Source organism: Chelonoidis abingdonii, chromosome 1, assembly GCF_003597395.2.
Source record: "Chelonoidis abingdonii isolate Lonesome George chromosome 1, CheloAbing_2.0, whole genome shotgun sequence".
Classification (NCBI taxonomy): Eukaryota; Metazoa; Chordata; order Testudines; family Testudinidae; genus Chelonoidis; species Chelonoidis abingdonii.
The window spans coordinates 158,582,507-158,603,863 of NC_133769.1; the positions used below are offsets into that span (position 1 = coordinate 158,582,507).

The 21,357-nt window shown below is 43.9% G+C and overlaps 1 protein-coding gene across 4 annotated transcripts in view; it reads right to left on the reverse strand.

Moving 5' to 3' along the window:
• SLC22A15 (solute carrier family 22 member 15) overlaps positions 1–20,226 on the reverse strand; it is a 44,195-nt gene extending 23,969 nt beyond the window's left edge. For all 4 annotated transcript variants that reach the window (XM_075071910.1, XM_075071906.1, XM_075071904.1 and 1 more), the window contains exons 1-6: positions 19,986–20,226; positions 12,446–12,658; positions 7,427–7,559; positions 6,139–6,303; positions 4,629–4,758; positions 617–832 (exon numbers count right to left, since the gene is read on the reverse strand). In XM_075071910.1, coding sequence (XP_074928011.1) covers positions 617–832; positions 4,629–4,758; positions 6,139–6,303; positions 7,427–7,559; positions 12,446–12,658; positions 19,986–20,072 — 944 coding nt within the window. In that variant the 5' untranslated portion in view covers positions 20,073–20,226. The remainder of the gene's footprint in view (positions 1–616; positions 833–4,628; positions 4,759–6,138; positions 6,304–7,426; positions 7,560–12,445; positions 12,659–19,985) is intronic.
• Between the last annotated feature and the right edge of the window lie 1,131 nt (positions 20,227–21,357).

Genomic DNA, 21,357 nt, shown 5'->3' on the forward strand with positions numbered 1-21,357 from the left:
AACATCCCCACACCACTGCTTTTCCATTTGAAAATTTGATCTTACCAAACTTTAAGCCAGATCCTGCAAAGGATGCACACATATGTTTAACCTTAAGGGTGTAAATCTTTGCAGTACCAGAGATTTTGTAAGGAATTTTAAGATCCATTTATGAAAAGTACTAGATATTAATTTTTTTTAAGCAGCTCTCTGAACAGGTCAGTATCTTGAATACTAGAATAAAACTGCCTTACCATCCAAAGGAACCAAATAATTTGGGCACTAAAAAGGAATCAGACTAAAAACCCCACAACATTGGGCCAAAGAACTAGTACATGACCAATCTCAACAATTTTGAAGGGCTGCAGGGAAAGACAAAATTCTTAACTACTTTTAAGATTCTTGGATGAAAAGCATCATAAAAGCATCAAGATGAAGTACCTCAGGCCTAGATTATTAAAATGACATCAGGTGAAGAATAAGCACCAGGAGTTAGGAACTCAAACAAAGATTCTGTTCCATGCACAATGTCCTTAGTAATAACAAGACAGAAAGCATGACAAGCTGTCTCTCAACATCCCCAACACGTTTTTCAAATACTTTAAAAAGAGCTGAACTTAAAAAGAACTGCAAGTACCAGACGAACATCATGATCAAAGTGCGCCCTAACAGGATCTTGTATCGGAACAGGTCCAAGAAACTGCCAGTCTCTCGGTGACTCTTGTCAGCTGGGAGCTTTAGCGAAAAAGTGCATTTCTGCTTGCAGTTCCTCTTTGCAATGAGATAGAGGGCATTTTCTGCTTCTCTCAACCGACCTTGTGAGTATAACCAGCGAGGGGATTCAGGAATGAATCTGAAACAGAGATTTCATTGAGGCTTTAGGGCCCTACTCTTATAGATGATTGGATTTGCCTGTTTGGAATAAAACTGAAGGACATTTCAATGTAACAGCATGTATTTCCAAACATTTCACCTCAGGTTTAGAATTCATCTATAGTTGCCGGTAAACTACAAATTTAATAAAAAGTGGGGCGAATAAGAGCACCTTTATTTCACAATTTTCAGGGTATGTAACATGCAACAATTTTACTCTGTATATTAAAATTCCACTCAAATGTTACGAGTCTGCATTAGAGAAATACAGAATTAAGGATGTATGGATTAAGCAGTTACAGTACAGAAGGAGCTGCTGGTTATGAAAAACTAAACTGATTTAGCTGTCTCACAGAAGAACAGCTCAATGGTTTGAGCACTGGTCTGCTAAACCCAAGGTTGTGAGTTCAGCCCTTGAGGGGGCCACCTAGGGATCTGGGGCAAAAAGCAGTATTTGGTTCTGCTAGTGAAGGCAGGGGGCTGGACTCAATGACCTTTCAAGGTCCCTTCCAGTTCCAGGAGATAGGTATATCTCCAATTCTTATTTATCTACTGCACAAAATTCTCTCCTGCTGGCATCAGAACAGCCACTGCCAAACAGCTCTATCCCTCCCTGTTGGCAGAATCTGATTAGTACAGCTGATATTCCTGCCTATAAAAATCCTCCTGTGCCCCTTGCTTTCAGTAGCTTATAACTCCCTGAAGCTTTCACCTTTCCAGGTTGTGATCTCTACCCAAAGTTGATTTTTTAAAACACATATCTAATGTGAGCAAAAGTGATCCAGCCATCTTTGCATAAAATGTTAGATAGCAGAAAATGTTCCTTTCCTAACACAGAACATCCTTGCAATCTTTTTTGAACAGCTCTAGGGTCAAACAGCTGGAGGACTGAGATTTGGTACAGAAATTGCACTTACTGTAGAGAGGTACTTTTGAGCAGAGCTTTGAAGTCCTGAGAGTAAAGCATTCTTTTTTATTTATTTATTTTGCTTCAGAAAGACAAGCTGAAAGGTTAGGGTGTTTTTAACTAAAACAGGGGTCGGCAACCGATGGCACGCGAGCCAATTTTTAATGGTACATGGCTGCCTGCTGGGACCCCGTGCGCCATTAAAAATCCTGCCGACGCATCAAGTTGCAGGGTCCGGGTCCCGGGCCGGAGTGCTGGCCCGAGCACAGCAAGCCTCCACCTCCCCGCCCCCCCTCGCCTTCCCCTAGAGCCCTGCCACCGAGCGCGCAGCGCTCTCGGGGCTGGGGCTAGGCGCTCCCGCGGACCAGTGTTTGGCTCCGTGGAGAGGGAAAGACACTTCCCACTCATCCGGAGCCCTACTGCCGCATGCACAGCGCTCTGAGGGGCAGGGCACGGTTACGCACACGGGGGTGGCGGCGGCAGGGCTCCGGATGAGTGGGGAGCTTCATGGTAAGGGGGCCAAGTCCAGGGCCGGCGGCGGAGGGGGGGAATTGGGGAAGTCAAGGGACAGGGAGCAGGGTGGGTGGGATCCCGGGGGGTCGTTAGGGGTGGGGGTCTCTGGAAGGGGCAGTCAGGGAACAGGGGGGTTGGATGGGGCATGGGAGTCCTGGGGTCTGTTTGGGGGGTGGATAGGGGTCAGGGCAGTCAGGAGACAGGGAGCAAGGAGGGTCCTGAGGGAGCAGTTAGGGTGTGGGAGGGGTCTCTGGAGGGGGTGGTCAGAAGACAAGCAGCTGTGGGGGGGTTGGATAAGTCGGGAGTTCTGGGGGGTCCTGTCAGGAGGCAGGGGTGTGGAGAGGGGTTGGGGAAGGCAGGGGGGGGGGGGGTGTTATATGGGTCCGGAGTTCTGGGGGTCCTGTCAGGGGGTGGGAGTGGTTGGATAGGCATGAGAGCCCAGGGCGCCTATCTGGGTGTGGGGGAGTGGATAAGGGTTGGGGCAGTCAGGGGACAGGTGGGGGGCAGGGTCCTAGGGGAGCAGTTAGGGGATAAGGGGTCGGGGTCCCAGGAGGGAGTAGTTGAGACAAAGACGGGGGGGTTGGGGGGGGGCAGTCACTCAGCCCTCTGCCCTGAGCCCTGACTCCTCCCACACTCACACGCCCAGCCCTCTGCCCTGAGCCCTGCACCTCCACACACACCCAGGTGCCTGCCCTGAGCCCTGTACCACCCAGCCCTCTGTTGACTTTCACCTTCTCCATGACCCCAGCCCTGACTGGCACCCCCACACATACCCATCCCCCTACCCTGACACCTGCACCACCCTCACATGCCCCCAGCCCTCTGCCCTGACTCTTGTACCCCCCACATCCCATGCACTGCACACATCCCCATCCCCACCCTGAGCACCAAACAGGAGCCCCTGCACCACCACTCACATTCCCACCTGCACCCCTCACATCAAATGGGAGCTGCCCAGGTGAGTGCCCCCACAACCAACCCTCTTGCCCCAACCCTGAGCTCCCCCCTTCATTCTAGCTCCTGGTCAGACCCTTCACCCCCAGCCCTGTGCTCAGTCCACTCCCACTCTCAGCTCAGTGCAGAGAGAGGAAGAGAATTGGCCAGAACCAAGGAGAAAGTAGGTACCCACTGTATGTGGGCAGGGCCAGGACCCCAGATGGGCACCGGGCTGAGCGGGTCCAGCAGCCAGGATCCCAGCTGGCAGGAGCCGGAGAATGGAACCCCTGAGCGGCAGTGAGCTGAGCCACTCAGCCCACTGCCGGTCTGGGGTCCCAGCTGCTGGCCCCGCACAGCCCGCTGCCAGTCTGGGGTCCCGGCCACAGGCCTCACTCAGCCCACTGCCGGCCTAGGTGAACAGAACCCCAGACCAACAGCAGGCTGAGCGGGCCAGCGGCGTAAGATCAACATTTTAATTTAATTTTAAATTAAGCTTCTTAAACATTGTGAAAATCTTGTTTATTTTACAACACTAGTTTAGTTATATAATATATAGATTTGTAGAGAAAGAGCTTCTAAAAAACATTAAAATGTATGACCAGCACACGAAATCTAAAATTAGAGTGAATAAATGAAGACTCGAGACACCACTTCTGAAAGGTTGCCGACCCCTGACCTAAAGATTTTTAGCCTAGAAATATCGGGAATGTCAAGTCAGACTCTTCATTAAGGGGAGAGCAAAGTTCTCATTGAAATTTTATTGTGACACAACTGACGGGCTGAATGTGTTGAATCTCTAATAAAGGTTTCTTTTATTTAAAATGTCACTTTCAAATGTAAATTTTTGCTTGTGATGTCTTGGCTGGAAAGCTATGATGAATGGACAACTAGTTACAAGATCCAAAACATGAAAGACAAACAGAAAAAAATAGTGCTTTTAATAAAAACCTTTTAGGCCTCTTTACCCATTATGTAATAAAAAAAAAGATGGCACTAAACTAAATTGTTCCCTTTTGCAAGTCACCTTTAAGATTGTGTGCACAACCTCAATACTGCCCTTGAAACTGAGAAATAGCATGTGATCATGTAGTTACATATATGGAGCATCTTGTAGTAAATGTGTAAATCCGGCATATTCAGGTATGTGAAAAGTGCAGAGTAAGCTATCTTAATCATCATACTAGAGAGTAAGAATAAAATTCAGAGTAATAAAAATATGGCATATCTAGGCCACTTAAGTTTGCAGATATGTCAGCACTGCAATGTAAGGGAGACATGGGATTTCTATGTGGTGTATGAGAGAAGTACCACCATCTTCACTCTAGTGCTCCATTTGATCCTTGGAGAACTCTTTGACCTACTTTCTCAATTCCTACTCTTTTGATGAAGGCCAATGAAACAATTAAAAAACACAACTTACAGAGAGAGGAGAAAGACTACTGTTCCCTCCAGGTTAACCACAACTGCCAGAGTCCTCCAGGAGCGAATGAAGTACCCTAACATAGCATACTGGGCAATTCCCACTGCAAAGAACAGGCCACCAATCGATCCTAACACATTGGAAACATACAGGGAAAAAAAATGTTACAAGCCATTTCACAACACTGCTCATCCCCATTATGTCTGCTCAGAGAGACCAGCACTTTACCAGGAAGGCAGGAAGTATGCACAAAAAGGCTACTTGACTTAAAATCACAGAAAACAGATCCTTAACAGGGAAGAAGTGTTAAAAAGATTAACAAACAGGAAAAAAACAGGACAAAAGAAAAATGCTACAAAAATAATTATTTGGCCTTCCTACAGCACTTTTCACCCATCAATTTGAAAACATTATAAAACAATTGGATCTTATAACCCCCCTGTGGCTTGTTGCAACCTCCCCCACTCAAAAATAACTACTACTAATTATTGGAAAGATGACATTTCCAACAACATAAAACATTAGTTTATAATCTTCACAGTTCATGAGATATTAAGCTTTAAAACGGTCAGTGATCCCTCAGCCAAGCACTTTCCTGGCATTAGGCAAAGAATAAATGTGTTAAGTTCCAGACCTTGGAGCAGTGTAATCTGCAGGCACTATGTTAGCATGCAAGCTGTCATGCAATAACAACAACAGTTAAAGGTGTCTTAATGTTTCTATTATATGTTCTTTGCAGTGTTGCTGCAGCCACGTTGGTCCCTGGATCTGAGAGAGACAAGGTGGATGAGTGAGTTAATATCTTTTGTAGGGCCAATTTCTGTTACCTTTTCCAGACCTGAAGACCTCTGAGAAGCTCAAATACTTGTCTCGTCCACCAAGAGATGTTGGTCAAAAAAGATATTACCTCATCCACCTTGCCTCTCTTCTATTTTAAGTTTTTAGGCTGATTTTTACCACAGGATGATTTTTGGGGGGGAAGGCGGTAGTTTAAGTGAAAGTGGTCCGGTCACTTTTGAGTATAAGGAGAATACCGGGGGGTGGGGGGGAGATCTTTTGTTTGCTTTATTAAAAAAAAAATCTTGGGCTTTTTTGAGTCCTGCTGCACCAAAACTGCATGAGAAGGAAGAAATTGAAATCTGACAGTCAAACGGCTCCCCTTGAGAAGTGCATTCCTGGGTCCAAAGTTCTACGTGAAGGAATGCAATGTCACGCATGTGTGTGGCTTGTTCAGCTGCGTAGTGTGCAAAGGAGAGAGTGCCTCAACTAACGTGCATTTGCCAGTGTCCAGTCTTCGTTGTGCAGAAATCTGAAGTGGCCCGAAGTCATTTACTGTGTTCATCTAAGGTGTACGTTGAATGTGGCAAGGCTCAGAGACTGTATGATCATGCATATTCACAAAGGAACAGAGTTTGCAACATTAAATTTGGCATTTCTTGACACAAGTGCTTAAACTGAGATCTCTAGAGCTTAACAGTTTTCTATAAAAGTGTTGCAACTGAAGCTGTACCTGCTAATGCCCAATAGGCAGTGCCCACACATTCATTCAGTAGAACAAAGGCCACCAGAGACATCCCTCCATTCATCACCCCCACCAAGAAGCGAGAGACTGCAAAGAACTCGTATGAGGGGGAGAATCCATTTGCAATGGCAAACAGGATGTCAAGGGCAAAACCTGGAAGATAAAGCAAAAGATTTAATTTCAGAAAAATACCTGAATGAGAAAGACAACATTTAGCATGAGCATTACTTGACATTCAGTGAAACCTGTTCTAGTCAAATCATATTCAAGACCTACAAGAGTCTGTTGCTTAATGTAGATGGTGAGGCAGAATTGTAGTAAGAACACTGGGGCAATCTCTTAAAGGAGAATGCCTACGAAAGGTGGTGGTCTTCACAGGATTTACTGCACTAGTACCCACATCAGTTCATAGAGAGCAGTTTTTCTCTTCAGAAAAACCACCATCACATTTGACAGTAACCAGGATATCTTGTTAGCAGTTTCAACAGAGAAGCCCAGAACTGAACAGGCCATTAATAGATTTTTCTTCTGACCCCTAGAAGTTCTGTCTCCGCATCATATCTCCTCCTTGTTGTCAGAAAACAGCGTGGAGGAAGTTTGCACTGCTGTAATCTTCCCTGTCTCTGTTCTGTGACTAGAGGGTTTCAGTGTTCTGGGTCAGACACCTTTTACCAGCACTGAATAAACTAAAGACTTAAAAATGTCATGCTTTTTAAAAAGAAAGTTAAATTTTAATATATGTCCTGTACACGAAATCCCCTGAACAAATGTATGGTATGAAAATGGTACATAAGGTCCATGGATTTTAAAACTCTGCTAAGTTCACAAATATCCAGCATGCATGATTTAAGAAGTGATGACAAACTCATCTAGAACTTTTAGGAGCCTGGACGATTAAGAGAGAGGTTAATAAATAATTAAATTTCTGATACTCTGAAATTTTAGTTTCATTTTGTGGAACAGTCAGGGATCATGAACATCATGGCTAACAATGTGGGCCCAATTTTTAAGTTTAAGCATGTGTTGGGGGTCCCATCATCAAGTGGTTGCTTAAAACACTTCAGGCATTTCAGTGCTGATCTGAGCATGCAAATATAGATTATTTGCCTCCAACTTGGGCTCCTTGTGTGTAGTGGAAGATGCAAATTCATCTCTATGCCTCGGCTTTCCACAAAGCTTGGATAACTGCTACTGTGTCTTCTGAGACAGACACTGAGGCACCAACAGGACAACGACATATCTCTCCAGTCATTTTGTTTGGGCTGCAGTGAGTTACCTGTGAGATAGACTTTTTTCCTCCCAAAGCGATCTGAGAGCTGGCCAAAAGAGATCACTCCAACAAAGACACCACTGAAGAAAAATGAACTGGCAACACTGACTTTGTATGATGTGTTCCCAATTAAAAACCACTAGAGAGAAGAAAAAAAGTTTTAGTCAAAGTCCAAGAAGTGAACAGCTTGGGGAGGAAAAAATCTTTTAAAAACAAAACTCCAGCACAACTTTCACTTTAGTCACCAAAATATCACCACAAACACACTGAAGACTTTGACCCATTGTACAATTCCTCGCCTCCTCCAAAACAGTAATGCCTTTCACATCTGAGAAGAGGGTTAGGTAAAAAAACAACAAAGCCAACAAAAAAATAATGTTCCCTTGAGGAACCTATGTACCTTTCATCTACGTACTTGTATGTACATGACCATTGTAGGCAACATACACAGGTTAAGGGTCACAATTTGGGTCCAAAGATGACCCCAGCTCTTCTCATCATGACCTACCTTGTAAGTGAGATCCATTTGGTTGGTTTCTACTTTTCTGCCTGTGTAAGCACCGGCTTTTTTTTTTTTTTTTTTTTTTTTTTAAACAGAAGAGCAGGCAGTGTGGGGTGGGGGTACAGGGAAACTTTCCCTAGCATTGTCTCTATCGTACCTATACTGTGGATAACATGAATCTCCAGAGCTGTTAATCTAGGCAAGGCGCAGTCAATTATTTTTTGTGAAGGCTGAAATTTCCTGGTCAAGGTATAGTCAAGGTCCATATGCCCCCCACCCCCAAACATGACCCAAGTGCACCCTAAACATTCAGAAACCATGTAACAAACAAAAATCTCATGATTTTTGGGGAGGCTAACTCATGATTGAGTTCTTGGGGTTAGCAATACAAGCAGTGAGACTCCAGAAAGGATTTGAATAAGAAGGTGGGGACCTAGAGCATTAGGTAACATTAGGAGTTTATTCCAAGAACAGGATACAGCATGGAAAGAGGCATTAATGAAGAACTGGGAGAAGAAAACATGTGGCATCAAGGCTGACACTGACAGCTAAGAAGAGAAACACTGGGGGAGAGCTGTACAAAGCCTTCAAAGTGAAGATGAGAAGTTTTATTATCCTTAGCAAGAAACTGTTCTGCTCATATTCACCTCATAGGTCCTCTAGTTTCTGAATCCTTCAGAGTAAAAAAATTACCTTGGTCAACTTTACAATTCATTTTGTTATTATGAACATTTCTACTAGATAACATCCAAGTCTCTTCAATTCCAGGAACAAACCCAGCCCTATAAATCAGATCCAGTTTCATTTTTGTAGCAGGTCTATAATACTGCAGCCTCTACAAGGCAATAACCTCCAACACAAAGGAATTCCAGAATGAACCTAATAAGCATTCCATACTGTTCAATGATACTATGTTTTCTTGTGTTCTCTCCACTACAACCTACTATCTTGCTTACCTTTCCCTGTTCGTTGTTGCTGTGTTCATTTCCCAATAACAACATCCAGATCCTTTCTGTTACACAATTGTGCCATTTTTCCCACTCTTGAAACCGCCGTGCACTGACCTTCTGAATTTCCTTCCCTCTTCTACTACCCAGATGCTCCAAACATCGTTACGTATGGTTTTTCTAGCAGAGCTTAAAAAACTGGTTTGAAGCCACTAATGAACAGCCTCATCAAAAGCAGCAAAAACATGTAAGCAAAGCCTATAAAATATTTCAGGAACACCATGAAAATAACTCGATTCGTCTTACTCCATGTGTCATTCTGAATTATGACTTAATGGGTGATATGTGCATGCTGTTATAGTTAGTAACATGGCCATAAGGAATCCAGATGCTTGAGAAAATTAGCTTTGAAAGTTAATTATTGCCATGCAATTTTCAAATGTTTTTTCCACAGTATGTAGAAACGTCTAGAGAACAGGGCTCCAATAACATATACACATTAATTTCAATTATCTAATCTGGTTTTTTCTACAATATCACAAGAATCATACTGTAATTCTTGATATAAATGTTAATTAAGCCCGATACTCATGTGTCTGAGTGATACTTGATGCTTTCTGAATCAATCACAGCTCAGGGAATATTTCAGGTACAACAGACAGCAATTTGCTCTCTAAATTCACCCAAACGGTTAGAAGAACTTTGTTTTAATGTAGTCAAGACTTATACAGGGAAAAAAGGACTAAGGCCCATTACATCACATCAGTTCACGAAATAATACTTAGTCTGTGAGTTATTCTATTTGTTCCAGCATGAATTTGTGATGGCCACATTAAAGTTACTCATGAGTTGTAAAGACAACAATTGTGCAGATCATCCCAAATAAATGCAGGTAATGTCTTTACACCACTCCATGAATTATTAAAACATATTTTACAGAAATTTTTTTTAGGAAGTTTTTGTACATTTGACAGTATTTTAATAGGACTATTCTTTCCAACCGTAAAGCCAGGTACCCACAGGTATTAGGAGTTCAATTAAACAGGACTCAAAAAGGAAAATTATAACTAATACCTTTTAGCTACCACATAACTTTAAAGCCTCCTACAGCAGAACCTTCCATGCAATAGGACAAGTACTGCATCCCACACTGAAGGCTGAGAATCTCCCCATTCCAATAGTTTAAAGCTCCAATTTCTAGTATGGCATGGGGTCCAATGTCTCACGAGAAACATGATCATTCAGAACTTGTCAACAAGGGTCTAGATTTTGAGAAGTGATATTTTCAATGCTCATTATGACATGACTAAAGAAGGATGACTGTCACAGTGTGGTTGTTCATCTCTATAAATCAGGCTCCTTTAAGAGACTGCAAGTTGGGCACACAAAAAAATTGCATCACTTTTGAAAAATCTAAGCTAAAACCTTTAGAATCCCACATGTGAGGAGATCTTCCGCCAAATACGCACTACACCTCTAGCAGACCCAAAACATGCTGTAGCTTAAATTGATCTTAGTTGGATGCAAAATTTTTAAAAAGATGAATCTGTGCTGCAAAGTTCAGACCCAATTCTGAACCTTTCCAAAATACGAGAGTGTTCAGATACAAACTTTATGTGTAGCTACTTCCCTAATTTTTTTATTTGTTCTTTGCTTACATCTCATTTACAGAATGAAGCCATGTAAAAGACTCTATAGAGAATCTAAGTTCCTAAAGACATTGGTTGGTGCCACATATACAAATGCACTTGAATTCTTCACCCTTGCTTTTAACCTTAAGAAGGGGTGTTACATTTGAAGAAAAAGTTGTGTCTACAGAAGATTTTAGAATGTTATAGCCAATTAAAATTTTCTTAAGTTATGTACTAAAGTTATTATACACAATCACATTTTAAATTTAGAGTTAAGAACATCATATTCTTTTTTACTCTTCATTCTTTTTGCTCTATTCTACAGGATGGGGAAGCATAGGAAGTCTCACTAAACAGTCAGCTGGGAGTGTGCTAAAACTGGCAGTTTGTATTAACATGCTCATAACTAAGGCTGAGAGACTGTCACGGATTCCATGACTTCTGCAGCAGCTGATGTGGCTGGCTCGTAGTCGTCTGAGCAGCTTGGGCAGCACCTGGGCCAGCCGCAGCTGGGGCAGTCTCGGGCCACCATGCCCCTCCCCTGCAGCAGCAGCAGGAGTTTGGGTGTGGGAACGGGCTCAGCGCTGGGGAACAGGATTGAGGTGCGGGGGGGAGGGGGGGGGACGGGGAGGGCTCTGGGCAGTGCTTACCTCGGGGGGGCTCCCAAGAAGCGGTGACATGCCCCTCCCTTGGCTCCTAGGCTGAGGGGTGACCAGGCAGCTCTGTGCACTGCCTCTGCATGCAGGTGCTGTTCCCACAGTGCGCAGAGACCCCTGGCTGCACCTCTGCCTAGGAGCTGAGGGACATGTTGCTGCTTCCAGGGAGCTGTGCAGAGCCAGGTAGGGAATCTGCCAGCCCTGCCAAACCCCATACTAGTGGGGTCCTGGGCCACCCCCCCGCCCAAAGTACCCATGGCACCTTGCGCTCCCCCCTCTCCCTCCAAGCACCTGTGGCATCTCCCACTCCCCACAGCACCCAAGATTTAGTCAGGGGTATATAGTACAAGTCATGGACAGGTCACTGGCCATGAATTTTTGTTTACTGCCCATGACTTTTACTAAAAATACCCATGACTAAAACGTAGCGTTACTCACAACCAATGAAGTCTGAGTTTTTTTAAAACATGTATTTCCAAGCTACATTAATACCTCTGGACATTGACCATACATTTATAAGCACTAAGAGTTGACTAAACTGCACAGGTCTAGAATCAGGTCTTATATTCATAGTAAATGCACTCAGAATGGGCAACTACATATGCTAATTTAGCGTTAATGTGTATCTATCTAAGGCCTAGGACTGTCTAAATCCCCACCCCTGTACAGACTGGAGTTTATATGGCAAATTACATGGGAATCATGGGAGGGTTACTTGCAAAAACTTATAGTCCTAAACCTATAAACCCTAAACCTCACCCTGGAATACCTCAAAGAGCTCCTACTATGGAGAAGCTGCAGACCAACCTCCTCACGGGTTCTCATGCTGCATGCAGGCTGTCTGGGGTACATTTAAGCATAGCACTCTTTATGAATTAAGCCCCACCATGAGAATGACAAAAATTACATAAGAAGAACACAGCCATCATGCAAAATTTTGAACACTAATGCCACTGATCCTTTTTCTCAGTTCCAATCCACTTCTAGAAACATGCAACAGTGAAATGTACAACTCCCATATGGGAAAGTTATTAAAGTTTTGGAGGAGACCCAAATGAGCAAGGTCTATATAACAGAACAAGGCTGATTTGTTGTTTCCACACATACATTTGAACAACTTGTTCTCCAGTTGGACTACAGCACCTACTTCTTTGCTAATCAGAACACTCATTGGTTTGGAAACCAAGACAAGAAAATTGTACATCCAGCTCCTCTACTTCTCCTACTTTCCCTCCATGAGATGTATTAATCTCATAGTGGGCTGAGAAACCCATTTCATTATTTATTACCTCGGAAGCTATTGATGTGAAGCTGCTGCTGAAGTGCACATGCTTATGAACTTCACTCCCATTGGCTGTCAGAAGCCATTCCCCAAAGGCTCTTTCTTCATTAGTTGACTGGTTGCTATGGCTTTGATTGGCTGAGAGCTCTTCGAGGTCCCAGTGGTAGGGAGGTGTCGCCCCTACTAGTGCAATGAGGATAGCTTCAGTGGCTACATAGAGCTGAAACAAAACAGACATCAAAGATGCTAAACACACACCAAAAAAGCAACATTTAATCCACAGAGATTTCTAGTCAGTATTAAAATGCCCTTCCTGTCTTTTTAGATTCTCTTATGACTACAAGATGCTTTAACTACTCCCCAATATCTAACATCACATACTCAAGTATCAGGATTCCAGACAAGTTGCCCTTTGGCTTTTATTTGTCTATACTGGCACTAGAAAAGGTTCAGAAAAGGGCAACTAAAATGATTAGGGGTTTGGAGAGGGTCCCATATGAAGAAAGATTAAAGAGGCTAGAACTCTTCAGCTTGAAAAAGAGGAGACTAAGGGGGGATATGATAGAGGTATATAAAATCATGAGTGATGTGGAGAAAGTGGATAAGGAAAAGTTATTTACTTATTCCCATAATATAAGAACTAGGGGTCACCAAATGAAATTAAGAGGCAGCAGGTTTAAAACAAAAAGGAAGTTCTTCTTCACATAGCACACAGTCAACTTGTGGAACTCCTTACCCGAGGAGGTTGTGAAGGCTAGGACTATAACAGCGTTTGAAAGAGAACTGGATAAATTCATGGTGGTTAAGTCCATAAATGGCTATTAGCCAGGATGGGTAAAGAATGGTGTCCTTAGCCTCTGTTCGTCAGAAGATAGAGATGGATGGCAGGAGAGAGATCATTTGATTATTGCCTGTTAGGTTCACTCCCTTTGGGGCACCTGGCATTGGCCACTGTCGGTAGACAGGATACTGCGCTAGATGGACCTTTGGTCTGACCTGGTATGGCCGTTCTTATGTTTTATCATGATTTGGGCGGGACTTCACTTTAATTTTGAATGCTTGGGATGGGATGTTACACAATCAGAACACTAATGTTTTACATTAATTTTGCAATAGGTAAATGATTGTGCAAGGTAGTAGGAAACCAGGCCTTTTATTTTCAATTTGGTATTCACCCTATACAATAAAATAAGTCAAAATTCTGCCATTTAGTTTATGTTCTGCCTTATAGTCCTATAACATTTGAATTTGCTCCACACATTGATGCTATTGTTTCCCCACAGATAAAGCACTGATTTATTTAATAGGCGACCATAAAAAGGGAAAATAGCCATACGCCCTCTTTTCTTCTTTATGATGGATGAGGTAGGCCTCAAAGATGTTGTTTTTAAGTGTTAAGCACACTAGAGATTCAGATCCTGTCTAGCTCAGAAAACTGATGACTAGCAAACCTGTGAAATGACATCACCATAAGAGCCAAAAAAGGGCAAGCTGACCAATTGAGAGGGTGTGACCCTGGGAGACCAGGTGCCAGCTCATGCCCAAGTCCCGATGTCTCAATTGAACTCTGACAAATGCACAGTTGGAAACAGTCTGGCTCACTTGTGTGTTAGTATTATTAAAACAGGCATTAGAATAAGACTGTTCAGCATTTAGGCTTTATTGAATGCTTGGGAGTTGCTGTATGCAATAGTTTCATTTATAACATCTGTATCCCATATTGTAAGGTAATATTTGAGCCATGGTGTTGTGAGCCTCTCCTGTCTGCTGATTTACAGTCACAAAGACATTAATTAGTGTGAAAGACTGATCTTCAACAGAAGACATTATGTCTTTCCCAACAGGTAAGGTCCATTAACATCAGATGGGCTATTGTAGGATCTTAAAGAGACAAAAGACATTTGTTTTTCTGTTATCTTCATCCACCTTCCCTGCCTGTGAAGATGAGCCATGCAAGATTTCTCCTGGCAGCTGAGAACACATGGCAGCAGGGTGATTAAAACCCCATAAAAAGGAATTAGTTATCTCTATGCTATTTGAATTGGGGGGGGGGGGGCAAACTATGTCTAGGCATAAGCAAGAGATATCCAGTTGCTTAGAGTTAGCCCTAAAAGTCACACACAGCTTGCTGATTATAAAATTTTATAAATTTTAATAGCTTTTGAAACCTACACAAATAAGTTACAATCTTATCTACACATACCCGCTTAAACCTTGTAAATAACTCCAAGATGCATTTCCTTCATAACAAATCTTTATATAATTTATTACAGGACTGACTACAAGCATTGTCTCTGGTGTCAGATCTAAGCGCAACTGACCTGACGTAGAGTGACAGGTCCTTTAAGACTGGGAGTGACCTCAATATTGCTGTGATTTTTGGTATAAGGGACTATCACAAAGGTATGCTCACCTGGGTGGCAACATAGATTAGAGTATGCAAAGGGCCTCTCTGACTCCATGCTAAGGCTGAGGCATTTACACTAGATAACTGGTTGGTAAAATCTAACTATAGAATTCACAACCAATTTTGGGTTTGTGCCCTGTTTCGTAACAGTCTGCTCTGAGGTTGATATTCTCACTCTTGAGCCACTTCTGGCAGCGTTACAGAGGGGAATGGATTTTTAATCAGACTGTTTAAAACTATTTTGCTAACAAAGTTTTGAAGTTAACAAATTAATATTTTGGAAATTAAGTCAATAACAAAAATATCTCATTACCTCTGCTCCCGATACCAAGCTGTCTGTTCTTATCATAAACAAACTCCAAGACAACCTGGATATCCTCCAATAAAACCAAGAAAGACTAGAGTTGGCATTTCTAATATTACTGTTGTAAAAGTGAACACTCAAAAAAAAAAAAAAACCACTTAAGAAAAAAAATTACACCTTCTTTATCATAAAGTAGTAAAAAAGAAGCAAGCCCAGTATTTTTGGTTTGTTTTAACAAGTCCTCTCTTGGTCACCTTTAAGTTGTGGTTTTTGGTTTGTTGTTTTTTTTTTAAACCAAATTATTAGAATTGGGACCCTCACCATAGGGTGCAGCAGCAGCACTTTCTATCTACTCATCCTCATTCTTAGTACCTTGGGGATGAAGGAGAAAGAGCTTCTCCAAGTATTGCTCCTGGATGGCCCAGGAAGCCTCCAACTTCCATGCTGGCATCGCACCTGGTAAATTTTTCAAGCACTGTGACCCCTTTACTGGGTGGAAGCAGATTTCATGGTCAGTTTCCAGTTTGGAAAAAAAACCTATATGAAGTCGGGTATTTTCTTAGGCCTGGTCTACATTTAAACTTTTGCTAACATAGCTATGTTGGGTAGGGTTTCATTCCACCCCCACGCCACGTCCCATAAGTCCCAGTGTAGACTTAGGTCAGGTCTTCAATACAAACTTAGGTTGACGGAAGCCACTTAATAATGTATGCATCTATACTATCAGGTCATTTCTGCTGACCTAACTTGCCTGTAATCTTGATTTAATTACTCCATCTCCACGTGAGACATAGCACTTAATTAGATGTTGATGGGTCAACAGAGAGGCAGTGTAGAAGCAGTATTGTGGCTTCCAGGAAGTGTCCCACAATGCTCCATTGTGACTGCTCTGGAGATCATTTTCTACTCCGCTGTACAGCAGCCAGGTACACAGGGTTGAAGCTCCAGGAACTTCTGAATTCCCATTTCCTGTGTGATCAGCATGGAGAGCTTGCCAGCCCAGCTGATCATGGCAACTCAATGCCCCAAATGCACTCCAGCCTGGACTACACAGGAATCAAAGAACAGGACTAGAAGGGACCTTGAGAGATCATCTAGTCCAGTCCCCTGCACTCATGGCAGGACTAGGTATTATCTAGATCAGTGGTTCCCAAACTATGGCCGTCACTTGTTCAGGGAAAGCCCCTAGCGGGCCAGGCCGGTTTGTTTACCTGCTGCGTCTGCAGGTTCAGCCAATCGTGGCTCTCACTGGCCGGGGTTCACCGCTCCAGGCCAACAGGGGCTGCAGGAAGTGCAGCCAGCACGTCCCTCAGCCTATGCTGCTTCCTGCAGCCCCCACTGGCGTGGAGTAGCGACCCTGTGGACGCGGCAGGTAAACAAACCAGTCCGGCCCATCAGGTGCTTTCCCTGAACAAGCTGCGGCCTTAGTTTGAGAACCATTGATCTAGACCATCCCTGATAGGTTGTTTGTCTAACCTGTTCTTAAAAATCTCCAATGATGGAGATTCGACAACTCCCCTTAGGCAATTTATTCCAGCACTTAACCACCCTGACAGTTAGGAGGTTTTTCCTAATATCCAACCTACACCTCCCTTGCTGCAATTTAAGCCCATCGCTTCTTGTCCTCTCTCACCTGTCACTGTTTATTTCTCCCTACCAGAAACAGCGCTCCACCATGTTCAGCTGCAGCATGACTCTCCAGCAGCAATCACGAACTGTTTAGTTCTATGGCTTGCAGCAAGGCTGCTTGAATGACATCACAACGTTACATACAGTGGCTCCTGTCTCGGCTCTGGAAATAATGCAGGATAAGGAGCGAGGTGCGTGTAATGCTCACAATAAGAGTGCACAGCTGAGAAGGCTCCATGCTTCTCGGGCTACAGCATAAGCACGGTTTAACTACGCTTTCGAAAGAAGGCGCAAGAAAGTTGTTTGCCATTGATATCAGGGTAGGGAGGGAGGGACGAAACTGCATCATGGGAGGCCAAAGCCATGTTCCCATTACCCACTGCAACAACGTTTTGGTCCCATGAGGCATTGCAAACCCTTCCCCAAGCCCCCTGTGGCTAGTTGCACCGTGGGATAGATACCCATGGTGCAACTGCTCTGTGCATGAGTGCAAGCACTGCTAGTGAGGATGCATTCCACCGACACGAGCAAGGTGAGGACATGCACGACCAACTTAACTACTGTGACAGCTGGATGTTGACTTACATTAAGTTAACTTAACTTTGTAGTGTAAATTGTACCTTTAGTTATATCAGCAAAAAAGTCCTTTTGTTGACTTCTTACTTTGTTTGGGGACCTGGTATATACTATGTTAGCAAAAGAACTCTTTTGCTGTCATAAGCTGCCCCTACACTAGGAGACTTGTCAATATAGCTATACCAGCAAACCTTTATAATGCAGACAGACAAACTGCAACACATGCAACTCCTTCTCGCAGAAACCTCAGGTTCACCCCTAGTTAATCTCAAAAAGCTTGTGTCTTGGGCATCAATTTCCAGGCAGTACATGCCATCCAAACAAATCAAACTGATAAACATTCTCTGTGCTCCTTTTCCTCCCTCAGCCCCTGCCCTTTACATATGATAAATCCCTGGTCCTAGGAAAGCCTTGAATCGGGGCTTTGGAGCGGAGCCTGGAGCTGGAGCAGCTCTGGAGCAGTGGAGCTGAAGGTTTTTGCCTGGAGCTGGAGCACAGCTCCAAAGCCCTGCCTTGAACCATAGAGTCTTGAGAGGTGGCCTATTCATTAGCCCCCTTTTGTGCAGCTCCTCTGCAATGCAAAGGAAGCTCAGAAAGTTGCAAAGGCATACAGCAAATGACGCACACAATACCCCTTAAACCATAATGATTTCTATAAAGTGTTTCATTCTGGATGCTTTTACATCTATGACTCCTACCATTCCACTCATTAGCACTTTTTACTGTAGTTGCATTTCATTAATTAAAAAACACAGTAATCAGCCCTTATAATGAAGTATTGATGAATTTACATTAGATTTGAATGATATGTCTCATACATTTGATTATTACTGTAGCCAAAAGATCCAGTCCAACTGTCTTTAAATAGAGAGAAAACAAGAACACCTTCAACACTGCTTTGCTGCGGTTTCAACTGCCTCATCAACAATTCACAACAAGCATAGTTGTTCTCAGCAAATACCAGGTGAAACATGTACTGCCAAACAACGTAAGTCACTCAACTTTGACCCTTCTAGTACAAAAAGATTAAATCTGCACCTTGGAGAAAGAGATGAATTTACCAAGATTAAAAAAAATGGCATTGCTACAGTAGGACTCAATGGCCGGGGGGTGGTGAAAGATACCCAATTATTCCTCTTGGGAAATGTGAGCATTACAGTGCTAAACAGTCTTTCACAGAATAAATTGCCCAGACGCAGGAGAAAAGGAAACACTGTAGATTTAAGACTAAAGGTATTTGAGATTTGGAAAATGAAGATGTTGAACAACAACAAAGCACGCTCCACCTTCCTTCCCCTGAAAAGCATCAATAGCTTCTAGCATTTAAGGCTGACCTTATAAGTTGATTCTAAAAAAAACAGATGCTTGTTTCATTTGGTTGTATAGAAAATTTGGAATGGCTGTGAAGAAGGGAAAAGATGAAGCTTTATACCAAAACTATCTCATGCAGTGGCTTGTGACTTGAAGGAATTTATATTCTGAAAATGTGCATGTGTGAGAGAAAGAAGAGGGTTAATAAAAACAGTCATAACCCTCTTAGTATGTATATATTAGATATATTTTAACAACAAACTCTCTTCAACTACAAAATGAACTGCATATATCAAGTACCTTTCACCCACTTCCTTGCACCCTGCTCATTATTCCCTCTGAGTCACGACTAGTACCTTTCCATTAACTGCCTTAAAAAAAATTTAAATATCACAGAAATGACAATTCCCCTGCTATCCCTCCTTCTCAATGCAGATTTGATCCAGACTCTTGCTCTGCCTGGGGGATACTGACCCACACATCTAGTTAGTCCTGCAGCCAAAGATAGCTTAAAGTTCAATATCTTTTAAATCAGTAGAAAAAGAAACTGGAGTCCAGCTTTTCCTATGTACAGGTACATCATGTTTTCAGCTCTGATATCTCATAACACCTGAATTTAAAGATAACTATTTTAAAGATTTTTTAAGAGATAATGTAAAAACATCAAATATAGATATAAAGACATACATTAATGTGGCAAAGAATTTTAAACATTCAAAAGTCAGATTATAATTTCTATAACCACTGCCACTGGGCCACACTATATATACACAGATAGAGCTGTGCAATTTCCATAAAAATCTACCTGAGTTGTCCACACCTACATAGAGACAGAAGTGAAATCACTGTGTATTAAAGTTAGACTCAAAAACATGACTAGTAATACAGAATATTCCATCTGTGCAATACAGCCAGGCTACAGCAAAGGAAGAAATCATCAGTTTTGAGTACATAAAATTGTAACCATAATAGTGCAGTGAGTTTTGTTACAGAAGTCTTGTTCGTTTTAAGTGGAGAAGGGGGGAAAAAAAAGAAGATCAGAGACTAAATTCTCCCAATTTCACTGAATTACAAAGATGTGCACGCATAAAAACATGCACCTCAATGCACAGGTCCTTGATCTGCCTCCTTCCCCCCCGCCCAGATCTTCTCACTCGCCCTCCCACACAAACATCCTCTCACTCGCCCGCCCCCGGGCACAGGACACCCCCAGGGCACGGCACGCTCACCCTCACTCGCCCGCCCCCGAGCACAGTCCCCCCGCCAAACACCTCCTCTCACACCCCCAGAGCCCCTCCCCAGGCCCCGGCCGGGCCCCACCTGCAGCAGCACGGCCAGCAGCGCGCACAGATACACCTGGTAGGGCCCCATCTGCCCCACCAGCACGAAGGCCTCCTCCACCTCCATCCCGGGCCGGGCCCGCCCCCGCGCACGCCCAGCAGTAGCACCGGGGGCCCGGCCAGCCCCTGCCCCAGGACCGCGGGCAGCGCATCCCCGCCGGGCCGGAAGCAGCCAGCGGCTCTGACCGGGCAACAGACACGACGGCTCTATGCCAGGGGACACCCTGCGCATGCGTGTTCTCGCGCGCGGGGGGCGTGAGAGCGACAAACCGGTGACGCAGGGGCAACATGCGATTGAGGAACTAGCAGTGCATGCGCAGTGCGGCCGCTGCTCGACTCCGGGCACGCGCCATTGCGGCTGAACGAAGGGGCGGGGCTGGCGGGGTACAAGGGCGGAGCGAGAGTAGAGGTGGGCGGGGCAGGGTGAGTGGCAGTGTTTGCGCCGGCGCGAGCGCTTCGAAGGGCAGCGAAGGCGGGTGCTTGTGGGCTCCGAGCAATGGGGGCGTTGAACGTCCCGAGCAGGGTGGGTACCGGGAGTGTCGCGCTGTGCATGCGAAGTGCCTGGCAGCCAGCTCCAAAGGCTGCCTGCCTGGATTGCGGGGGTGTCTATGCAGAAGTTACTCTGAACATGCTGGAGCAGCTCTGCACCTAGGCTTCCAGAAAAAAAAAAATCAGCTTTGTCTGCAGACCACAGAGAAACTCTCAGCCCAAAAGCAGCGTGCTGGGATTCTGGCAGGCAAGAGTTTGCATATCACACAGCCCTGGCAACAGAATTACCAGTGCGTTGGGTTTAAGTATTTGCTTAGCTCAAGTAGTGAGACAAATCCAACTTTTGTAGCAGGAGGCCCTGAGTTGTATCCCCAGTGTTGCCCCGAGGTTGAGGATGTTCTCTGCATAGTGTGCTACATCAAGAAAACCACAAACTGTCAGAGGCCATGAATTTATTACAGTATATTTTCACCTGATCTTCACAACAAAACTCCAAGAACATGAGGATACCAAGGTTTTGGTGTTTGTTATTCCATGACACTTTTTTTCCTGTGGTAGCAACAGCATCTTCCATTTAGCAGCTTATGTTGCCAATGTGGACACCCAACCAGGCCCTCACTCTGTAATGATCAGACCTTTTGCTTCCCTCCCCCTTTGCCCCCATGTGTATTCTGGTCAAAACCGTACGAATTTTTGTGGGGGAAAAAAACCTATTCAGATGAAGAATGCAAAAGCCGAAAAAACGTACGTCCACTAAAATCAGGCTTGTCCAGTTTTTTGACTTGTTACAAAAATCAGTGGGTTCTGAAGAGTGTGTTTGTGGGGGCAAGGGGCCTTTTTAGAGTAAGCTGGTCAGAATAGGG